General features: G+C 66.5%; 1 protein-coding gene across 1 annotated transcript; it reads right to left on the reverse strand.

Moving 5' to 3' along the window:
- Nucleotides 1-6,040: 6,040 nt before the first annotated feature.
- Nucleotides 6,041-12,335, reverse strand: AKNA (AT-hook transcription factor). Its single transcript, XM_059829032.1, has 16 exons — nucleotides 12,185-12,335; nucleotides 11,865-12,039; nucleotides 11,078-11,801; nucleotides 10,437-10,511; nucleotides 9,751-9,901; nucleotides 9,431-9,588; nucleotides 9,265-9,324; nucleotides 9,053-9,153; nucleotides 8,721-8,790; nucleotides 8,377-8,501; nucleotides 8,105-8,287; nucleotides 7,710-7,917; nucleotides 7,490-7,596; nucleotides 7,029-7,261; nucleotides 6,612-6,798; nucleotides 6,041-6,218 (listed from the first exon to the last, which is right to left on the reverse strand). Exons 1-16 carry the CDS (start codon nucleotides 12,333-12,335, stop codon nucleotides 6,041-6,043), a joined length of 2,886 nt encoding a protein of 961 aa, XP_059685015.1.
- Between the last annotated feature and the right edge of the window lie 541 nt (nucleotides 12,336-12,876).

Genomic DNA, 12,876 nt, shown 5'->3' on the forward strand with positions numbered 1-12,876 from the left:
ACCCAGGAGCTCATTGCTGAGTAACCCATCTGCCCATTGCTAGCGAATGATGACAACAAAAAAATTAACAGAAAAAACCCTTTTTCTAAAAGCGTCGCTCCTCGTTGGGGTCCCGTGCGGATGGACGGACGGACGGACAGACAGACGCACCACCATCGCTCCAGCCCCTGCCCAGGCAGGCGCCGCGGGCTGGGCTCAGCTCTCGCGTCGCTGCTCGCCCTCGGCTGGGGGGTCCCCGCCGGCGTCCCCTCTCCCTTGTCTTTTTGGGGTGGTGGGTGCTCCTACCAGATGCGCACCCCAACATCTGGCATGGGGTTTGGGGTGGTAGGGGGTACACCCGGGATGCTTCACGCTGCGACAATTCCCGTGTGAAAAGGGACCAAAATGGTCAAAACCTGGAGACGGGGCCCGTTGGCTCGCATGGCCGCCCCCCTGCCCTGCTGCAGCCCGGCCTCCCCCTTCCCCGGGTATTCCTTAAAATGCATATATATATATATAAAATAAAAATTTAATTTTTATATATATATATCTCTCTCCCCACCCATCCCCATGGCAGCTCGGTGCCCCCGCGCCCGGCTCCGCTCGTGTCGTCCCGTGGTGAAGCGTTTCTGAGCGTGCCGTTGCCCCGAGGCCTCCCCCGCTCCGGGCCCCCCCTCCGGACTCTGTGTATATTAATGACTGTGTCTCGTGACGTTCTTACAAGCTTGGTGTATAGTGATTTAACTAAACCTCTTGATTTCAGTTGGTTTTTTTTTTATTTTTACACCCAAGGATTGCCCCCGCCCTCCCCTGCCATTAGATGCACTGCAATATTTTGGGGTCCATCGTTTTGTTCTCTCCCCCTGAAGGCTGTGACCCCCTTTTCCTTCCCCAAAATCTCTTTCTTGCCTCGTTGGTGGTTAGCCCCCCCCTTCCCTCCCCGTCTGTTCCTTGCCCATAAAGTTAAATATATATTTTTAGGGCAAAGGCTGTATCATTGCACTGATATTTGTTGGTTCCTCCTTGGTCCTCCCACCCCGTTTGAGTTCCTTCTCGGTTTAGCAATGCAAATGCTTCAGGATCTTGTATGTTGGACATTATTTTTTTTTTCTGTTACAGTTATTTATATAAAAAATAATTTATCAAAAAGGAAAACTTAAAAAAAAAAATAATCTAGTCTGTCTTGGAACTTGTTTACCTTGAAATTACTGGAATCTAAATGTTTGAAAGTGTTGAAGCACAAACATGTATCATCTCTGTATATCTGTTCTTCTGTACTAAAGCACTCGAGTGACTAAATAAAAGCGATCTCCATCCCTAGTGCAACCGGGGCTGTGCCGTGCCGCTTGCTCGGGGGCCGGGCAGGCGAGGGAAAGGCTAGGGGAAATATTCTCACCAAAGCCCGAAGGCCTCCGAAGGAGAGATCCTGGTGTGGTGACACCAAAACTCACCCAAGGAACGGCTTCGAAAAGGAGGAAAAACCCACGAGCCAACCAACCGCGTTTATTTCGTTCAAAAATAGGCGATTATCTTAGTACAAAATACCGTCCGAATGGCTCTGCTGGTCATTACAAAATAGGAGATACGGAAAAAAAAAGTCATCCTTGCTCCTGGCTATTCCTTTTGGGATAGTTAAATACACCTGCGCGCTCCCTGTACGCTCCGGCTGGGCTGGGGGGGGTCGCAGCTTCCAGTGCGGCCGCGACCTGGCCCGTCGGCTCGCTTGGGACACAGGTACGAGCAGACGCAACCAGAGACAGAGATCTTCTTTAAAATCCCCTCCGCCTGCCCCCAACCCACCCCTCTCCCCCCAAAGGGCAGAGCAGCCCTGTTCCCAGCCCCTCCCCTGTCCCCCCCCCCCGGGCTGGTTGCAGGATCTGGGCTCAGTGGCTTTGCAAGCGCTTGGGGAGGCTCTAGACCTGAGTAACTCGCCGGGGGGTGTTAGCGATTCCCCCCCCAAGCGTGGGTCTTTGTACAACAACAAAATAGTTCAAAAAAATAAATACGTTTGACACGGGCACTTCAGGTAGGTCCTACCCATAAACACAGCCGGAGCACCGCAGGGAGAGATGCTCCGGGGATGGAGCGGGGGGGTTGGCCGGGGGCACGGGGTGCAGGTTCCACGTGGGTGCTGGTGGGTGCAGCTGGAGGGTCCCCCCCCCGGGGTTTGTGGGCTGCTGAGCACCCACCTCCGAGGTGCCTTGCCCTCTCCAAGGGCTGCTCCGACCACATCCATGTCGCTAAAACCCCAGGCATTATCTCCTTACACAACCAGCCTGGAGGTACAGGGGCTCTGCAGACCCCCCCAGGGCCGGATCCTGCCCCTGCCTTGGTCTCACGGGGCGATTCTTCCTCTGGCAGCCCAGATCGCCCGGGAATCCCAAGGAAAACCCCAAAGCTGCCTTTATTTCTGCCTGGATGACACCGTGGATGGCCACATCCAGGGATGGACCAAAAAAAGAAACCCACCCCTCAAATGCCCTAAGGATTATGCTGGAAATTAAAAACAGAACATATATATGTATCTGTATATAGATACATATATATACATACACACACACATATTATATATCCTCCATCAACCCTCAAAGAGTGATTTAGCTGCTTGCTAGCTACCTCGGAGAAAAAAAATTCACATAAAACCACCAAAAGAAGAGCTTTCCTAGGGAGGACCCGGCTCGGTTCAAGTCCAAGGGCAGAGCAGGGGGGGGGCACGCGGGTCGAGCCCCGGGCATCGAGCCCCCGGAGGGTGCCCAAAGGCTGGGAAAGGGGTGGAAGAGGGAATCGCGGGTATTTCTGCCCACGCAGGCACGGAGGTAAACACAGCTGCCAAGGGGGGCTCGACCTGTGTTGTGGTAGGACCTACACAAAGTCAGAGCATCCCCAGAAGTGCTCAGCTCGGGGTGGCGTCTGCCTCGGGGGGCACAGGGGCCACCCCGTTGGTCCCAGGGGACAGTGCCCTCCTGCCAGGGCTGTGCTCGCAGCCCGGGGTGCCGCAGGATGGTGCAGGTCTCGGGAGGCCTCTGCCCACGTCTTGCCCCCCCCTCCTGCGGCTTGGGTGGTCCTGAAAATGGACAGACAGATGGACAAGCGCTGCAGGAGGTCTAGGGCAAGCGGCATGGGGATGGGAGCCGGTGCAGGACCCTGTGGAGATGCCTCCAGCCCTGGTGTCCCCAGAACTGGCAGGGAGCATCCAGTACGGGAATGCTGATGGGGGGACCATCCTCTTCCTCCTCCTGCCCCCTGCGAGGGCAGGGAGGGTTTGGCAGGAGCCGGCGGGACCCTCAGAAGAGGCAGGAGCCCCGCAGGTCCCGCGCTCGGCTCAGCTCGGTGGCCAGCGCCCGGCTCATGCGGGTGGTGGTGAGCCTCACGCTCTGCGCAGCCTCCACGGCTTGGCTCAGCGACCGGTTCAGCTCCTCCAACTCATCCAGGTCCAGGGTCAGGCAGCGGCGGTGGGCAGCGGCGTACGGCCGGGGAGGACGCTCTGCCCACCGGTGCCCCACGGCGTGTTGGAGGGGGACCCCGGCCATGGCTGGGGCTGAGGTAGGTACCGCTGGGGAGCAGTAGCTGGGAAGAAGAAGGGGGCATGGGCTTGGCTTTGCTCCGTGGGCTGTGCCCCCCGGGGCTCTGTGCCTCCACTCCTCTTTGTTTTTCATCCCTCTCCGCCATCTCATCCACCTCCAACCCCCAGCACCCACCTCCCTACGCTCACCCCCATGCAGAGCCCCCCCAAAGGCGCTGGGGGCTGTGTGACCCCGCTCCCAGCTGGCTGCCAGCCGGGTGCCAGGCTCCGTGGGCAAACCAGCAGGTCCCTGGGGTGGGCACGGCCCCTCCCGGGTTCACCCTCCTCCCCTGGGAGATGCCAACCTCCCCCCATGGCCCCCCCCCCCCCCCCCCCCGCCACAGAGCATCCTTACAGCACAGAGGGCGCGTAAGGCACGAGGGGGACGTGTGCAAGGCAGCCGATGGCAGCGGTGGCACCAGGGCTGGCTGCCAAGTACCAAAGTCCGGGCTGCTCCGGCTTCTCGGCTCGGGGACCAACGCGGGGGCCTGGGGGGGACGTGCCACCGGGGCCACGCTCTGCTGCGGGGAGGAAGGGGATTAGATGTCCCCAGGGGTGTTAGATGTCCCCGGGGGGTGCAGCGAGTGGCAGCCCCAGGTGAGCCCCCCTGTGCCACACTGGGCTGCCACTGCCAGGTGGGAACAGCCATGCCCATGGGTAGCGGGTGGTGGCAGCGCTGGCTGTCACTTCTGTCCCCAAGCAGTGTGCCAGCGCTGTGACAAGGGTCTGAGGGCTGTTCCCTGTCCCCTCACCCCTGCCCCTGCTAGGAGACGAGCCGTGCCAAGCACATGCCACCCCATCACCCACCATGTGCAGCTCCGTCCCTGCCGCTGGGTGCTGCAGCACCCATGGGTGCCCGGCATGCGGGGCAACGCGTCCTCCTTGGGGTGCTGTGCCGGGGCTGCCTCGTGGCATCGCCCGCCCGGGAGCCGGCTACGGAGAGAGGAGCGAGTGTGTCCAGGAATGTCCTTGCGCAGAGCAAGCAAGGGCGGTTTGGAAGGAGCACGGGGGAGGCTGGGACAGGAGGCGGAAGCCTTTCCCTGCAAGGGGGCTGCAAAGGGGGGGCTGCAAAGGTGGGGCTGCAAAGGGGGGGGTCTGAAAAGGGGGGTCTGAAAAGGGGGGGTCTGCAAAAGGGGGCGTTTGCAAAAAGGTGGGGGGATCTGCAAAAGGGGGAGGGAGTCTGCAAAAAGGTGGGGGGATCTGCAAAAGGGGGAGGGAGTCTGCAAAGGGGGGGGCTTTTCAAAACAGGGGGGGTGTCTGCAAAATGGGGGGGTCTGCAAAGCACTCTGCATGCATTCAGCTGGGTTCCAGGCAGCCACGGGACAGAGCAGAGCCTGTTCCCCGGGAAGGGGCTGCGTTAACCTTCAGCTAAAGGACAGGGCTGGGGACAGGTGCCCACTGCCTCTGGGGACACCAGCCAGCAGCACGGAGCGGGGCGGGTGCCCCAGGGCAGGGGGGTCCGGCCGAGGGGCAGCGGGGAGAGCCCCAGGCGGTGGGGAGCGGGCTCGTATCTCCCCCTTCCCCGAGCCTCTAGTTAACGGATTAAAGTCATCAGCAGCTCCGTTGGCGGGCGATAGGGAAGGGCAGAAGGGGCTGGGGGCTGCTCCCGGGGCCACTCACCCGATGGCGTTCCGCTCCCGCAGCACCGGGGGCACCCCGGGGTGCCCGGCTCTTCTCGGGGTGCCGGGACGGCACGCGGTGTCACCGCCTGGTACCGCGTCCCTGCCAAAACCCAGCGTGAGTGTGGCCGGGGACCCCAACGCGGGGATGACCGCCCTCGGCCCCCAGCACCGCCCGCCCCGGCACCCACCTGTGTACTGTCCCCGAAATGTCACCACACCTGGGTGACTCCCAGGGCTCTTCCGTGGGGATGGGGTGGCCCGGGGCCCCACGGGCGAGGGCTCTGACTCTGAGGCTGCGGCAGAGGAGAGGGAAGCGGGGTGGGATCTGGTGGGTCCGGGCCCCAGATCTGCAGGATCTGGCCCTGGGCTGAGTGCTGCTGGGTCCCATGGGGCCACCGGGACCTGCTCAGTCCTCGTGGCCCCGCGGCCCCACCAGCACCCGGCTGCATTTGGGGAAGGGGAAGCAGCGTGCAGAGAGGAGCGTGTCCCCACTGTCCCCTCTGTCCCCACCCTGGGGGGTGTCCCACTTACTGAGGTCCCGCTCTGTCCTGTCCCGTGGCAGCGATGCTGACCTCCCCCTCCTGGTGGGTGCGACCCCAGGGGCCACCCTGCCCCGCGCTGGGGGGTTCAGCTCCCTGCGGAGGGGACGGAGCCGCTGTCACCACCCAGACCCCTCAGTGTCCCCTCAGGCATCCCCCGACCCACTGCCCCGGTGCAGCCAGGCTGCCGGTCCCCCTCCCCGAGCCCAACCTCCCCCCAGTCACAGCAGAAATGGGACAGGTTGGGGCTCAGGGTGTCCCCACACCCATGGGACATGGTGCTGTCCCAAACCGGGGGTGGCTGCTGCCACCCCCCCGCCCAAGGTCCCTCCTGCCACCTACCCCGAGGGTGCTGTGTCCTTGGGGGACGATGGTCCACTGGCCACCATCTGCCTCCTGGCTGGGGTGGCACGCGGGGCGGCTTTTCCCTCAGGATAGCTGCGGGAGCGGCGCAGGCTCTCCTCCAGCCTCCGCCGCAGCTGCCACACCTCGTCCCGCAGCGCCCGGATGGCCTGGCTGCCGCAGGACAGATGCCACGGTGAGGGGCTCCTGCAGCCAGCCAGGCTCCCCAGTGCTGGCTGCCGCTGGGTGCCCTGGGCGGGAGCAGCCCCGTCCCCCCCAGACCCCGCGCCTGCCCCTTCCCCACCAGCCAGGGCCCAGTAGCTCATGCTGTGCTGTTCCCCAAAACCAAGCCCGGGGCTTTGTCTGGGCTGGGGTCCGGTCTCAGCCAGCCCACACATGTCATGAGTGTGGAGGACTCAGCCCCAGCTAGGTCCTGGCTCTCCAAGAAGGGAAAACCTGCTGCTGCCCAGCGGAAGACGCTGGTGCCTTTGGGGACTTTGCCTGGGGGGGTCCCTGTGTCACTCACAGGGAGTTCGGCCCGGTTTGGGGGGGTACATAGACACTCACTCACGCTCCAGCCGGGAGCCCAGCAGGTCGCAGCGAGCCGGGTCGAGGGCCGGCAGGTCGGGGGACAGCGGGGTGGGGGACGGTGTTTCGGGGGATGGCGGGGGACTGGCTGGGCCCCTGGCCATGATGGGGGGGCAGCCGCCGGTGCTAGCACAACTCCTGCCTTCTGCCTCCGAGTCCGTGTGCGCTGGGGAGGAGGGGGGGCACGGTGAGCTGAGGTCGGCAACGTGGGGGTGTCCCCCCGCCCAGGAGAGACCCGGGAGAGCAGAGTCAGCAGGCGGGAGGCACCCCCAGGCCAGCACCCCGAGGGGGTTGGGGGAACACCATGAACCAGAGCCTCTTCCACCCGCAGAGCCAGGGCCCCCCCAAATCTCTCTCCCCGGGGACACGTGCCTCCCCGAAACGCTGCCTACTCACTGCCGTCACCGTCGGGTCCTGCCTCGCTGCCCACGCTCTCAGCCCAGCGCGGGGGGGAGCTGCTCTGCGAGGGGGTGCTGGGGGGCAGGCGGGCCCCCCCCGTGCCGCCCTGCCCGCCCGCGGGGTAGATGCCCATCAGTGCTGTCTCGGAGGGAAGCGGGGTCGCCTCTCTCTTCCGCGGAGGGCAGAGGGTCGCGGGGATGGGGATGGAGGGTCCCAGCGAGCCGGGGGTCCTGGGGATGGGGTGGGTCATGCAGGCAGCCCCCACGGCTTGTCCCCCAGCCATGGGCCACCCTGCACATCTCCAACTCCCCCCAGCACCCCCTCCCCGCTCCCCACGTCCTCACTGTCTCTCCCCCATCCCTGCTCCCCTTGGATGCCCCAAATCCCCCGACAGAGCTGACAGCCCATGTCCCCAAATCCCCCCCTCCCCAGGCGCAGGCAGGGACCCTGAGCCGTACCCGGTGCCGGGGGGCTGGTGCTCGGGGGTGCGCACGGGGGGTGACACCCTGCTGGCCTCTGAGCCCACGAAGCCGCTATCGGTCTCCGGCGACACAATGCGCTGCTCCTGCAGATGCATTGCGGGGAGGGGGGAGCAGGATTGGTGCCAAGCACCCCCAGGAACCCCAGCAGGGTCTGGGGGTGCTGGCATTTGGGGACCTGCAGTCCCAGGGGACTCACCTTGCAGGGCCGGTGCTGGGCAGCAGCACTGCCCGCCCTGTTGCTGTGGTGGGACAGGGACACTCGCGGTGGCTCGGGAAGCCCCAGGCGGGGCTTGGCTGTGGCCGGTGGCTCCTCAGCAGTGGCAGGGGACTGATGGCCCCGTGTGCCCCCTGGCCATGGGGGCTCCCCGGGGGGCAGCGGCGCTGCTCTCCTCTCTGGGGGGTGCCTGCGGGGAGAGGCCAAAGTGCAAGCGATGGGGCAGAGCAACCCCAAACGTGGGGAAAGGCCCTGGTACAGCCAGCTCTCCTGAGGAGGCTGTTAACTCTGAAGCCTATCAATGACAGTGATGTAAAACCTGACATAAAACCTCCCACTCGCCCTGCCTGGGGGACTTATGCTCCCACAACACTTACAAGGGCAAGGTCTCGAGGTTGGCTCCATCCTCTAGCGACCGTGTCCTGCAGCGGACCTTGCTGGGACTGTTACTGACACTGTCCCCTGCCGCAGGGCCATCTGCCTCCTCCCGGGACCCACTCCCTGCCAGGCTCAGCTGCTCCAGGCTCAGTGACTCCGGCAAGGACTTGAATTGCTTGTACCTGTGGGGGACCCGCAGGCAAGAGTTGGTGGTTTTGGGGAGCCGCTCCCTGCCCGCATCCCCCCCCCGCCCCGCCGCGAGGGCACTCACTGCGCCAGCAGGTCACCAAAATCCTCCTCCACTCGGAGCTGCTTGTGCCAGAGGGGCCGGGGCAGCCCCCCCACCGCCTCGCTGTCCCCCGCTGTCCCCCGGGGACCCTGCATCAGCGCGGGGCTCTGTAGGCACAGCCGAAGTGGGTCGGCGAAGCACGACCCCCACCCCAGCCGCAGCAGGGTGCTCCCACCCCAGCATCTTAGCACCCCCCAGCCCCATCCGCCCCCTTGCAGCCTTGCTTGGCTCACCTCAGGGTGCGGGGAGCTGGCGGCCGGTGGCACGGAAGGGGCTGGAGGGGAGTGGGGCTGGGCAGGGTGCTGTGGGGGGAGCTGCCGCCCGGCCCCGGGCTCCAGCCGCTCCTTCAGCTCCTCCAGGCGCAGCCCCAGGCGGAAAATCTCCCCTTCCACCGCGCTGCAAGAGAGTGACCATCAGTGCCGGGGAGACCCCGAACCCCACGGCCCCCATCAGTGCCGGGGAGACCCCGAACCCCACAGCCCCCATCAGTGCCGGGGAGACCCCAAACCTCATGGCCCCCATCAGTGCCGGGGAGACACGGAACCCCACGGCCCCCATCAGTGCCGGGGAGACCCCGAACCCCACGGCGTGGGGGCCGGTGGCAGTGGGCTCTGGGGCTTTGCCAGCGGGGAGGGGGCGGTGGGGGTCAAGCACCTACCGGTCAGGATCGAAGTCCCCCGAGGCCCCCGGGTGCTGCTGCCGGGCTCCCAGGTACGCCCGCTCCAGCGCATCCTGCGCATCCTTCAGCTTCCTAAACCTCTGCGGCACAAGGGCGACGTCCGAGCCTGCCAGCTTGGCCCCGGGTCCCCGCCACCCCCCCGGGCCCACCGCGCATCCCCGGGGTGGGGTGCCGGGAAGGGGCTGACGCACCTGGAGCTGCTCCGGGGGCGCGGGGCTCCCCGTCCGGATCCAGCCTTCGAAGGACTCCACCTGGGCGGGAGAGAAAGGGCTGAGGCCAGTCCTGCTGCAGCCCCCACCACTGCAGCCCCCCACCCCGGTGCAGCCCCCCCACCCCGCGTCCCCCCCCGGGGCTTGCCTGTGCCTGCAGCTTGTGGGTCTGTCCCACCAGTGTCCGTGTCAGCTGGGTCCCCGGGCAGCAGCAGGGCCCCAGGCAGATGGGGCAGCCCCCCCTGGGTGGTGGGGGGGACAGAGGCCGGGGTGACCCCCCCCGGTCCGATGGTCCTGGTGCTGGGGCTGCAAGAAAACACGAGGACAAGGTGATGCTGAGAAACCCCCGCAGCACCAGTGCCCCCCCACCCTGGGGAAGCCGTGGGTACGGGGTCTTGGCTCAACATCCCCCCCAAAAACCGGAGCAGGAGGGCGATGAGCCGGATGGGGAAACACGGTTCAACCCACCTCCACCCCGCGAGGACAGCGGGGCCGGGGCCATGCTGAACGCCGCCGTCCTGGCCTGCGGGATGCTGAGAGCTGTCACCCGGCAGCCGGTGCCCACGGTGCCCACGGCGAAGCTGCGGCTGGGCCGTGGCGGGTCGGAGTACAGGCTCACCTGGGGGCAGGGAGAGGGGATTCGGGGCACCCACCCTGCACCCTAATCCCATTGCTGCCCACCCCGAAGCACCCATCCCCATGGGGAGAGCAGGCAGGTGGGGGCGAAGGCGGGGGGCACAGCCCAGGCGGGGGGCACAGCCGAACACCGGCCCTGCCTCAGTTTCCCCACCCACGCAGTGGTGCAGGGCGGGAGGTGGCAGGGTGACACGGGGACGTGCTTCCGCCCGCTGTCCTGCCATTTCGGTGACGTGCCCTGCAGCCGCCCCCGCCATTTCGGGGCCGTTTCGGCACAGCCACCTCCCTGGCGTGGAGGGGAGCCCGCTGCACGGGGGGGCACGGCGGCCCCCCGCTTTGCTGCGGGTGTTACAGCAGCCTTACCCCCCCCTTCCCTGGGCTGGGCTTGCTCAACCGCAGCTCCCCGGGAGGAGGAAGAGAGGGGCCAGGGGAGGAAGACACCCCGAATAGCCCTGGGGAGGGGGGAGCAGAGCGGGGAGCCCCCCCCCCCCCGCAGCCGTCCCCACCCCAGCACCCACCCTGGCACCCAGGCGCAGCTGGTCGATGGTGTTCTCCGCCTCGGCGTACTTCGTCAGCAGCTTGTGGTAGTCGTCCTGCGGGGAGGGGACACGCAGTGGGTGACCAGCGCGGGGACGGGGGCTCGGAGGATGCCCGAGGGGTGGGAGGCAAAGGGGGATGCGGCATGGAGGGAGGCATCCCTGCACGGGGAACCGTGGGGCTGGGTGGGGGTCCCATAGGTGGGGGGCACCCTGGGGTACAGAAACCCACCGCCCAAAGCACCCAGCCCATCTGGTGCAGATGTGGCCCCCGTTTCCCTGCATGGGGGAGACCCCCTCCTTCCAGGGGGACAGGAGGGCATCCCGGGGGGGGGAAGAGCATCGGGGGGGTGTACAAGCATCCCGGGGGGGACAGGAGTATCCTGAGCATCCCTGCCTCCAGCCCTGAGCGCTGCCAGCATCCCTGCCGGGTCCTTCCCTCCTTGCCAGCCCCTGCACAGGATTGGGAAGGGGTGACCAGCCCCATACCCCCCCACGGGTGACACAGGGCTGACTCATGGGACTGGTGACCTCTCCATTTCGCCTGCACCCCCTGGTCCCCCCCACCCCGGAGACCCTCCCAGTAAGGCCTCTCCGGCTGAACTGGGGGAGCTGGGTGTTACCTGGAGCTGCTGCACCAGCTCGGTGGCTTGCCTGGGGGACCTGAACTCCTGCGGCAGTCCAGCGGTGGTGGGGGGCTGCGGGGGGACCCCCTCCCCACTGCTCAGCAGCACCTCCCGGACGATTTCAGCCGGGGACTTGAAGCCGATGGGGCCGCCCGGGGCCCTGGGGTGGGTGGGCAGCGCTCGGCCCCGCGGCGGCCGGTAGCTCTGGTCGAACTTCACCCGCGCCTCCACCTTGGAGAGGTCGGGCAGGGGGTGGTTGAGCCGCCCTCGGCCGTACTGGGTGCCGTCGGCCATGCCGGGGCCCGTTCCCGAGGGATCCCTCGCCTCCTTGCCGCCCGTGTGCCGCTGCCGGGGGCTCAGGGACCACGACTGCCGGCTGGGCTTGGGGAGCAGCACCCCAGGCGCCACTTTCTTGGGCTCCCGGGGCCTGTCACGTAGCTGGGGTGCAGGGGGGGTCCCAGCGCCCCAGGGCTCCCCGGTGGGTGCCAAGCCAGCGGTACCAGGGGCTGGCAGCTCCGTCCCAGCCGGCTGGGGCTCGGTGCTGGTGGCATCATGGAGGTCATCGGTGGAGAAGCGCATCAGGAGGCTCTGGCTTGGGGACCAGCCCTGCCTGTGCCCCCCACCGGCATCCCCGGCTGTGCCCCAGCTGCGGTGCTGGCGGGACGGGGTGGCGGGGCCAGGGCTGGTGTCCGACAGCCCTGAGGTGTCACCGCAGTCCGTGCTGCAGCCGCGGGGCTGGCAGAGAGCCGGGCCGTCCCGCAACGCCTCGGGACTGCCGCTAGACCCTGAGCCCCACTGGCCCTCGTAGGAGAGCTCGGGGTAGGGCTCCCCGTCGCTCTCTGCCCCCCAGGGCCCCTCGTTCCCCCTGGAGCTGCCCTGCTCCTCCTCCTCCTCCTCCGGGTCCCGCAGCGGGTGCCAGCGACCCTCTGGGGACCCCACCTCCAGGTCCTCGCCGTCGCCTGCAAAACACCAGCGCCACGGGGCTGCTGCCAGCCAGCCGGTGCCCCCCGGCCCCCTCAACAGCCCCCCCCGGCTCCAGCAGCTCCTGGGACACCCAGGACCCCCCCACGAGGGTCTCTGGGCAGTGGGGAGGGGATGACTCACCCCACGGTGGGCTCCTGGCATCCTCCCCGAGAGCGATGACCCCATCCTCATCCATCTGCCTTTCAAAGTCGTCTTCCTCCTCCTCCTCCTCTCCCTCCCAGCGCGTCAGCTCTGTTTGTGTCCAGCGCAGCCATGGTGCCGGGCTGGCCATGGCCCGCGGGCACAGCGTCCCCGTCACTTGCGCCGCTTCATGGCCCGGCGACGGTGGCGGCGTGGGGCTGGGGACCTCCTTGCCACGAATGTAGGTCACATCATCGCCGCTGCGTCCTGGTGGGGCCGAGGGAGAGGGAGGGATGTTCAGCGGGACTCAGTGGACTCGGTTTGAAGTTCCCCCCCACTGCCGAGGCTTCCCCTGTCCCCCAGGCCCTGGGGACAAAAGCAACCCCCCATGACAGGGGGGTGACACCCCCGGGCAGCCCCCCACCCTGCACCCACCACAAAGCCAGAGCTGCCGCATCTCCCATGGCCATGATGGTCCCCAGAGGTCCCCGTGGGGAAGGAGCCCCCCAGGACCACCCCAAAAGGCTTTTCCCCCCCCCAGGGTGGGCACCCGGGGACACCCAGCCCTTGCTGGCACCCTCTGGACATCACCCCCGCCAGGCAGCCACAGCCTGGGGACCGTCAGCAGTGCCATCATGGCACAGGACGGTGCCGGGGGAGGCAGGAGCACCCCGAGGCCCCTCCGGCTCTGG

Source organism: Gavia stellata, chromosome 24 (genome assembly GCF_030936135.1).
Source record: "Gavia stellata isolate bGavSte3 chromosome 24, bGavSte3.hap2, whole genome shotgun sequence".
In the NCBI taxonomy this organism is placed as follows: domain Eukaryota; kingdom Metazoa; phylum Chordata; class Aves; order Gaviiformes; family Gaviidae; genus Gavia; species Gavia stellata.

What these genes read in the sequence shown, in the direction of transcription:
- AKNA (XM_059829032.1), bottom strand. Translation starts at nt 12,335, where the DNA reads ATGGCCAGCCCGGCACCATGGCTGCGCTGGACACAAACAGAGCTGACG. An exon ending in GGGGACTTCGATCCTGACCG is followed by an intron (nt 8,791 to 9,052) that starts GTAGGTGCTTGA and finishes ACTCTCTTGCAG; the next exon opens with CGCGGTGGAAGGGGAGATTT. An exon ending in TTTGGTGACCTGCTGGCGCA is followed by an intron (nt 8,288 to 8,376) that starts GTGAGTGCCCTC and finishes GGTCCCCCACAG; the next exon opens with GTACAAGCAATTCAAGTCCT.